This window comes from Papaver somniferum, unplaced genomic scaffold (genome assembly GCF_003573695.1).
Source record: "Papaver somniferum cultivar HN1 unplaced genomic scaffold, ASM357369v1 unplaced-scaffold_15, whole genome shotgun sequence".
Taxonomy (NCBI): domain Eukaryota; kingdom Viridiplantae; phylum Streptophyta; class Magnoliopsida; order Ranunculales; family Papaveraceae; genus Papaver; species Papaver somniferum.
In genome coordinates this window covers 5,921,632-5,930,436 of record NW_020624376.1, presented here as the reverse complement: position 1 = coordinate 5,930,436, position 8,805 = coordinate 5,921,632, and the positions used below count along the sequence as shown (strand labels likewise).

The following is an 8,805-nucleotide window of genomic DNA, read 5'->3' as shown; positions in this document are numbered from 1 at the left end:
ATTTTAATAACTTTTTTAAACATAATTTGATCTGATACCATAATAAAATTATTTTGTAACCACTCCAAGTACCACAGTAGAGGACTTCTTGAGGGCCGGTTGGGTAGGTTGAAGAATTTTATTATTAGGCCGTAATAGAAATAAAAATTGTCATCCTGATTGTTTTTTATTTATTATTATCTATTAAACTAGAAAGATAACGTACTTCTTAAATTTAGTGAACAAAAGAAGAAAAGATTGGCATATAGTTTCTTGGTACTTGGAACAAATTTTACAATACTCCCTTTCTCACTCTTTAATCTATTGGCGATGGGATTTCCCAAAGCTTAAAGGTACTTCCTAGCTAGTAGTAGCTACTAGTGGTCTAGTACTATATATACACTCAGGTCTCATAGTTTTAGTTTATATAAGGCTTCATAGTTTTAGGGTCCTCTCCTCCATACCTCCATTACATACCCGATTTGATCATCATCATCATCATAAATTTTACATATCTCTTTCTTTGTAACATAATATTTTTGAAAGAGTGTGTTTCAATTCCTCTTTGGTCTACCACTACTACTTCCATTAATATCACTCAGAATACCTCTGCTCTCTCTGAATTCATTCCTTTTAATTAAAGATTTTTCTTTCATCATACATCAATCTATACGAAGATGAAGGTAAGTCATTTACTAAGTTATTTGAGTGAGAATTGAGAAAGTATGTGAAGTTTCATTGATGAACAGTTTTTTATTTTTATTAATTTCAAGCAGGTCATGGGTGGAATATTTTTTTATTACTTTCTTTTCTATTTGCTTAAACATTTTTTGATTTGGTGTTACATTCTGTGTGATATAATAGATCTTTGGTTGGATGCAAAGTAAGCTCAATGGAAAACAAACTATTGCTACTAAGAAACCAACCAATGTGGTTTCTACCAAGAGTAAGCACTTTCAACTTCTTAGTTCCTTTAATTACTTACATAAACATAAATTTCATTCATTGCCTAAAAAACTGTTTTAACTCGTCCAAAATTGTCTAAATATTATTTCAATAGTTACATATCATGAACTATATAATTTTTTATTTTTATGAAACATGGTAAGAACAAGTACTCACTGACTATTCGAGCCAGACATAGTTATGGGTACGGTATATGTCAAATCTGTTCCTAGCGACATTCTTTCGGTATTTCTGGCGTAAATTGTAATTTTTGTCTAAGTAGTTATTTGGTTTTTTAATTTTTTAATAAAAATCATTCTTTTTTCAATTTATGTTTTCAATAAATTTAAGGTATGTTTTCAATAAATTTAAGGTTGCTTTAAAAATAAAAATAAATTTAAGGTTAATTTGACTTTGTGGGATGATTTTTTCTTTTCACTTGTAAAATCTTTTTGCTTTTTATGGATCCTAAATTTATACTAAAATTGACCTACTTCCCTTACTTGATGCGTACAAAGAAAAAAGTTTCTTCATTTTTCAAAAAGAGGCCTTTCAAGTCTTTCATCGGACATTGCTAAATATATCCAGCCCATATTAAATGGTGGCCCAATTAAAACCTCCATTACATGAAAGTGGAAAATGCAATTTTATTTTTTGTGTTTCTAATTTTGATGAATACTTTTGTAGGTCAAAATTTGCATGAAGAATTCAGTGATTGGCCTAATGCACTACTAGCAATCGGTACATTCGGCACCAAAGATTCACTAAAACGCGACAACGAGATCATAGTCCATGATACTCAGGAAGATGTACAAGAACAAGAAATTACATCCTCTTCATTAGATGATCAATTAGATTTCACACCAGAAGAAGTTGGAAAATTACAAAAAGAATTAACAAAATTATTATCACGTAAACCGGTCGAACAAACGGAAAGTCAACGGAGAAATGGGATCAGTACTCTCCCCTTGGATAAATTTCTTAATTGCCCATCAAGCTTGGAAGTCGATAGAACCATATGTAATGAGCTTTCAGTTGCTTCCGATGACAGTAAAGATGTTATCGCTGATCTACGAAGAAGTATTAGTGTAGTATTAGGTAGTAAAGCTAAGGATGTTTGTTTTGATGGTAACAACAACGGCGCGATCAAGAAAAAATCCATCTCTTTTCTTCTTAAGAAGATGTTTGTTTGCTCGAGTGGTTTCGCACCTGTTGCTCCAAGCTTACGCGATCAAATGCAACTTCCCGAGTCGAGAATGGAAAAGGTAAACATATACACCATTTCTTTTTTATGTAGCTTAGTTAAATGCATGCATGCATGAGTATGTCATTATCAGGTGTTTTAGTATATATTTTTTTATCAGTAAATTATGATGCAGATGAAGTGATTTAAACCATTATAAATCTAGCTAATCTTTATTTAAAATCTATTGTGCAGCTTTTAAGGGCAATTCTAAACAAAAAGATCCACCAAAAAGGCTCCAATGCTGCAACATCCAACAAGAAATATCTCGAGAATAATAATAGTAGACATATTTCAGCAAATATTCAGATGGAGTTGGAATCTCAATTTTCGGAAACAGAAAGCCATGGATCATCAAAATGGGATAAAACTGATTCCGAATGTAAGTTTGCTAAACAAACTTAATTTCTTAATATAAGATACTAGCACTATGTGTAAATTTAACGATCTAACTATTTTTTTTTTTTTTTGAAATGCAGTTATAGTTCTGGAAATATAAATCCTACATCGATCCATTTATCATTTCGTTATATTATTGCGTAATTATTGGTAATTTGGTAGATATATTGAAGAATTAACCTGTTGGAGCATATGATTAGGACTACATACAAATATTTGGAAACTTACTACTACACTCTTGTTTGAAGAAACTTCTGTTCGCGTTCATGCGGCGGCGTTTCTTCTTTTTGCAGACATTAATGTCTGTTTGATCATGGTTATTGTTGAGTACATTTTGTGTTGGTTGCAACACTTTTTCTTTTTCTTTCTCTTTTTCCTTTTCTTTTTTTTTTTTGTTTTTGTAAGGAATTTTAACGTTTGTAATAGAAACTAGTCATATTCTCCGATAAGAATTTTCTCCATGTATTTCATATGTAATATCATTACTATGTACCATTGAGTAAATAAAATTTCGCACAACCTTATTATATTATCCCAGAGTCCCAGACCAGTTGATCAGGTGACTGATTCTCATATTACAAATCAGTATTTTGGGTATATGCAAAAGCAAAAGCCAAAAGTAGAAAAAAAAATTCCTTAAAATAAATAAGAAAGCAACAAATTTGCAAGAACGTTGTTTTGGGCATACTGAATTCTTATTAGGCATACAAAACAATAATCCTAACTTGGGTGACCTTATAAGGGGTACCCTATGGGCATACTGAATTGCCTACATACCCTTAAATCTGTTAAATTACTAATCTATCCCTAACCCTAATACAAAAACCTAAAATCATTAAACCAACAAATCAGTTTCATTCAAACCCTCCTTCTTCTTCCCCCTCCACAGCCGAACCAACTCTCCTCTTCTTTTTTTTTTCATCGCATCATCACCGAAATTTAATCGTCGATTCGTGAAAAGTTGATCGACGATTAAACTCATCTATATAATGGGTCGTCATAAGCAAGTATCTCGTTTTAATCTATCAATTGAACAACCTGTTGAAGAAGAAGATTTAGAGAGTGAAGAAGAAACTGAAAATCAACCACAAATAATCCAACCGGAAGAAGAGATTCAAGAAGAACCAACTCCTGAAATGAGAATAAGAAGGTTAGTTCTACAAACCCATCTCGTATTTGATGTTTTTGATTGGTATGATAGATTTAATTCGTCAAAAACATGTTTGTGCGGCGGTTACATGGTATGGTTCGGCGTAAAAAAAACCTTAGATGTGCGCCGAGCTGTTCTTGAAACTGAACCCTGAAAGTGCATATGAACGTCTCGGCTTAAAATGCATATCCGTTTTGAGCCGAACTTAATGACACAGGGCCTTATATTTAGGATTGGCTTATTCGATGGTGTTAGTTTTGTGCCGAATTTGTGTTGTGTGAATTTTATAAATTTTGCATGTCTATAGGATCGGCTTATATGGTAGTACTAGTATTGCGCCGAATAAATGTTTGTTTAATTTCATAAATTTTGCATGTGTATAGAATCGGCTTATATGGTAGTACTAGTTTTGCGCCGAATAAATGTTTGTTGAATTTCAGAAATTTTGCATGTGTATAGGATCGTCTTATATGGTAGTATTAGTTTTGCGCCAAATAAATGTTGTTTCAATTTCATAAGTTTTGCATGTGTATAGGATCGGCTTATATGGTAGTACTAGTTTTGCGCCGAATAAATGTTGTTTGAATTTCATGAGTTCTGCATGTATATAGGATCGGCTTATTTGTATGACACCATTTTGCGCCGAATATATGTTTCAATTCATAAGTGTAGATTCGGCGTATTCGATAGTATTAGGGTTACGCCGAATATTGTTGTTAAAATTCCATAAATTTTACAAGGGTATAGGATTGTCTTATTTATATGATATCATGTAGCGCCGAATACATGTTTCAATTTATAATTATAGGTTCGGCTTATTTTGTAATTTTGGTTGTGAGTCGAATATGTAGAATCGACTTATAATTATTTTGTACGTATGAGCCGAACCACTCTCTGTGTAAGATAATGAAAATTTTAAAACATAGTTCGGAGCATATGTGTTATTTCGGGTAAACTGAACCTTCTTATTTGTTGACAAGTTTTTGGTATTTCAAATCCATATTTCATATAGTTTGTGTTCTTTTGTTGTTCGAAGTAGTCTTATAACTTTCATACTTGTGTCAGGACCACTGCAGCTAAAAAGAGGAAGAAGATGGAGGTAACACCTTCTACTTCTAAAACTCCCAATCCTCGAGGAGGTAAGAAAAAATTGGGAGGCGGGAGGTAGAGGAGGAATTTTATAAGAAGAAGCTGAACAAGTAAGAGTTGAAAGACAAGAAGAAGGAATAGATGAAGATGAAGAAGTTGATGATAATCAAGAAGAACATCAAGAAGTTCATCAAGAAACACAACCCCAAGGAAAACCCAAGAAAGACAAGAAAGGTAAGAAGGTGGCAGAGAAGGACGATGATGATCGATGGATCACTGGTTTACACATTCCTGATGAAGATGACGTAATTACACTCCGATCAAATGGTTTTACTCATGGTGTTCCGGAAGATGGAGGAAATGTGTTGATTGGTTATTCCGAATCTTCGACGAAGAGAATTTATGAGACTCCTGATCATAACCGTGAAGTCCGAGTATTGAGATACCAGAGGGCAGCAGAATGGAGTCTTGATGAAGAGGTTCCTGAGGTGATTGCTTACGTACAAGCCAGTGCTTTATGGCATGTCATCAATTATGGAAATAAGGAATATGATAGTGTCTCGGCCTCTTCCTTTACCGAGAGATTCTGTCCAGAAACTTACACATTTTAATTACCTTTTGGAGAGATGGCAATCACTCCTGATGAGGCTAGTAAGATTACATGCCTTAAACCAAGGGGTAGAAGTGTGGATGCTGATTTTTATGACATGAGTTGGGATGATCTCTACAATTTGTACCGGGAAAGTCTTGGTGGGGTAATTACAAAACTGAGTTGGAGTTTTGTCGATCCGTTAAAGATGTCGATTCCGCATGCACTGTCAATGGCAGAAATAATAAGAATAAGAAGATCAAGCTGACTAACTTGAAAAAGGAATTTGAGAACACAAAGGAGAGAGTAAAGCAAGGTTTGTTGGTAATGGATCCCGTCAAAGTGAAGCAAACCGGAACTGCCTACTTTCTTTATACTCTTGGTAGAGACATCTTTCCCGACCTTACCGGAGACAAGGTAAATGCTAATTATCTCCAATTGGTAAAGAATCTTGAAACTTGTAACAAGTATGCTTGGGGAACGGCTACGCTCGCTTACCTGCTGGACCAACTTTCCACCGCGTCTAGGTTGACAAGTACAAACATCGGAGGGAACTTCACTTTGCTCCAGGTAACTTTTGGGAGTTCAGAGTATGGTTCAGCTTATAACCATAAAATCGTATAAGTCGAACTTATTATTTATTTGGTTCAGATTATAATACTTGATCCATATAAGCCGAACAGTTCTCTGAGTTTGCAAACTTTATTCTTACTTTGATGTTTCCAAGTAAAAATTGTTTCTATCACTTCATTTGATTTTTGAATGTGATTCTTTGGATGTAGGTGTGGATATATTACCATTTCCAAATTTTGATTTTGGCCAAAGTATTTGAGAAGAATGTCGATTATATTGATACAGAGCCAACTGCAGCACGGTACGCGTACGAGGACTCGAAGAAAAGGAATAAAAAGAAGTTGGTGGCAAGTTTGAGAGAGATGTTAGAGCCAATGGGCGTTGATGATGTCGTTTTTCAACCATATGAGAAGGAAGATGAAGAAGATGAAGTTGTTGAAGATGAGGATATGCCGGTAAGTATGTATCATGGGCCATTGTTTTATCCCGGTGGTTATGTTATATATGATCCTCGGCGAGTACTCTGTCAATTAGGATGCGTCCAAAAGGTTCCTTTGTTTGATGAGAAATTCAGGTTGTTACCAAAGAGTGGTACTGGAACTAAAAGCACCACTTCATCTTGGGGACCAAAGTATGATCCTGACCCCACCCTTGAGTTTTGGAATAACTTAGACGATCACACAATAGATGCGTCCAAGTTAACAACTTTACTTGATGATCCATGTGAAGAGGATCCGGGGTATATGGATTGGTATAACCAAATTTCTCATCCCTTCATTATCAATAAGAAAAGTCAAAAGGTAGCTGATAAGGGGAAGGCGAAGGCAATCAAGATCACCAACAAGTCTACTTCCGAAGATGTAGTTCTTTCAAGATAATGGTAAGAATGAGTTCACTTTATACTATTTTCATATATTAGTTATGGTAAAAATGTCTTCAACCTCACGGTTATAAGTTGTTGACAAATGAAAAAATAGGTTGTCGCGGGTAGGGAGATGTTGAAAAAAATGAAGGTCAAACTTGGTTGCAAAACACCAATGACCGTGGAAGAACAAAAATACCTCTACGACAAGTGGGATGAAATCATCAACAAAGGACAAGGACCCGAGAACCGGCACAAAGGCCTACCATTAAGAGGTCTCGACAAGTTAGTGAAGGTACAAGTGGAGGTGGTGCTACCGGCCAACCCGGTAATTATGCGCCGAATGTTGAAATCCATTGTTCGGATTTCTTCAAAAATACACTACAAGCCGAACCTAGCAGAGTAACTCTGAGTTTTTTTTTGTCAGGTTCGGCTTGCAGTGAAATAATGTTAGAAGCCGAACCTGACAAAAAAAATTTGGTTTTTTTTTGTCAGGTTCGGCTTTCATAAAAATAATACTACAAGCCAAACCTGACAGAAAAACTCTGGATTTTAGTCACTCTGTCGGGTTCGGCTTTCCTTGAAATAATGGTACAAGCCGAACCATCTCCTGTGTTCATGGTTCCAGTTTCCAGAAAACGACACGTTCCATAACCAAAAAGTAAATCATTCAAGTATTTCGTTTTGATGGGTACATGTAACTGCAATTCTAGTCAAAATATCATCCTCATCATACACGAAAATCAAAAGACACAAAATACGCGGATAAATCCATGAAACATTTTTATGGAGATCCTAAACGAATCTCATCCTCTTCACTGACCTCTGTCTCATCCTCTTCACTGACCTCATTCTTATCATCTTCACTGACCTCTTGCTTATTATCTTCATCCTCATCACTTGAAAACATAATTACTTGTCCACTTGGAGGCTGCACATTCAAAGATATCCAAAGATCCATTTCCGTCGCATAATTTGCACACCAATCCATCGTAAAATTATTTCCAAATCTAGGCAAAAAGGCTGCACTCATCAAGGGTGGTAATGGGAAACCGGGTCTAAGTTTGAGGCCGATAAAATGACAATTTTGAACAAATCCAAGAACAAGTCTTCCATTCTTTACACCATCATTGCAAGGTTTTGTTGGAGGCGCGTAAGTAAAGATACTACCCGTCCATGCGAAACAGTGTACGACGCAATCGAATGTCTCCGTTATTAAAAACCCACAAATGGGCATTGACATCCAATGTTCTTCGGTAATGATAAAATCCCCATGCAAACGACATTCGAATGCAATGTACTCCGCTGCCACCCCTGCATCTCTTCTTGGACCTGTTCTCATCATTGTCTTATAGAATTCTTTGTTTTTACGTAGGGTTTGTAACAATCGTTGCCGAATATAGTTCACTTCACTTTCATGGGGCAACGGATTATTCCCTTCCTTAAAAGGACCAAGCATTCACCTCTTTGTTACTTGTTTCGGCTTTTTGAATACTCGGACGACCTCGTTTTTTTGGAACTTTGACTTCTTCCTCCTTCATCAACTTATCAATTTACTTCTTTGCCTTTTCATACCTTGCATCATGGTACTCAACGCCGGATGGATCCCTTTTAGTAGCCAATAGTTCCTTGTTGGCTTGTCTAGTTTGAAAATTATTCATTTTCTTACTCTTCCTACCTTTCGGTTCACTCTTCTCCGGTTCCAAAATATTTTCTTGGGTGAAAGGATACATGACAGGCATCATGTTGTCCCATAGGATTTTCTTTTGAGCTCGGAACATATTCCTATACATCTCCGCCAACTTTTTCCCATTTGTCGTGTCCCATATCTCTAGATCATCCTCGTCGTCTTCGGTTGGGAGAGGATCGAAGCTTAATTATTTCCAAAAATGATCAATATACTCAAATGGTATGATACTATCCTTGTACCAAAGTAGGTCGTGGCGGCATGGAAGTCCCATAGATGTCTTCATTTT

At 35.7% G+C, this 8,805-nt stretch overlaps 1 protein-coding gene across 1 annotated transcript; it reads left to right on the top strand.

Annotated features, from left to right (window-relative positions):
- Positions 1–448: 448 nt before the first annotated feature.
- On the top strand, positions 449–3,004 carry LOC113335558. Its single transcript, XM_026581593.1, has 5 exons — positions 449–662; positions 844–925; positions 1,612–2,189; positions 2,363–2,549; positions 2,647–3,004. The coding sequence occupies exons 1-5, from the start codon at positions 657–659 to the stop codon at positions 2,664–2,666; spliced, it is 873 nt and encodes a 290-aa protein (XP_026437378.1). The 5' UTR covers positions 449–656; the 3' UTR covers positions 2,667–3,004.
- The last annotated feature ends 5,801 nt before the right edge of the window (positions 3,005–8,805 follow it).

Bases quoted from the DNA above. Each gene is read 5' to 3' on its own strand.
- LOC113335558 (XM_026581593.1), top strand. The intron at 2,190-2,362 runs GTAAACATATAC...TCTATTGTGCAG, and splicing joins CCGAGTCGAGAATGGAAAAG to CTTTTAAGGGCAATTCTAAA. The intron at 2,550-2,646 runs GTAAGTTTGCTA...TTTGAAATGCAG, and splicing joins GGATAAAACTGATTCCGAAT to TTATAGTTCTGGAAATATAA.